The sequence below is a fragment of the Rhinopithecus bieti genome, unplaced genomic scaffold, assembly GCF_001698545.2.
Source record: "Rhinopithecus bieti isolate Rb0 unplaced genomic scaffold, ASM169854v2 repeat_38779, whole genome shotgun sequence".
NCBI classification, from domain to species: domain Eukaryota; kingdom Metazoa; phylum Chordata; class Mammalia; order Primates; family Cercopithecidae; genus Rhinopithecus; species Rhinopithecus bieti.
Window position 1 is genome coordinate 1 of NW_016841587.1, and position 501 is coordinate 501.

Here is a 501-nt window from a genome sequence, read left to right on the forward strand (position 1 = left end):
GCGCCGGCGTTCACGCAGTCCGAGTACACGGTGTTTGTGAAGGAGAACAACCCACTGGGCTGCCACATCTTCACAGTGTCGGCGGGGGACGCGGACGCGCAGGAGAACGCGCTGGTGTCCTACTCGCTGGTGGAGCGGCGGGTGGGCGAGCGCGCGCTGTCGAGCTACGTGTCGGTGCACGCGGAGAGCGGCAAGGTGTACGCGCTGCAGCCGCTGGACCACGAGGAGCTGGAGCTGCTGCAGTTCCAGGTGAGCGCGCGCGACGCGGGCGTGCCGTCTCTGAGCAGCAACGTGACGCTGCAGGTGTTCGTGCTGGACGAGAACGACAACGCGCCGGTGCTGCTGACGCCTCGGGTGGGTGGCATCGGTGGTGCAGTGAGTGAGCTAGTGCCGCGGTCAGTGGGTGCGGGCCACGTGGTAGCGAAGGTGCGTGCAGTGGATGCTGACTCAGGCTACAACGCGTGGCTTTCGTACGAGCTGCAGCCGGGGACTGGTGGCGCG

At 67.5% G+C, this 501-nt stretch overlaps 1 protein-coding gene across 1 annotated transcript; it reads left to right on the forward strand.

The window, feature by feature from the left end:
• Positions 1 to 3: 3 nt before the first annotated feature.
• On the forward strand, positions 4 to 493 carry LOC108525001 (protocadherin alpha-3-like; the record flags this gene model as incomplete). The annotated part of the gene is made up of 1 exon (XM_017866063.1): positions 4 to 493. A coding segment is annotated over one exon (490 nt), but the record flags the coding sequence as incomplete, so codon positions are not given.
• Positions 494 to 501: the final 8 nt, after the last annotated feature.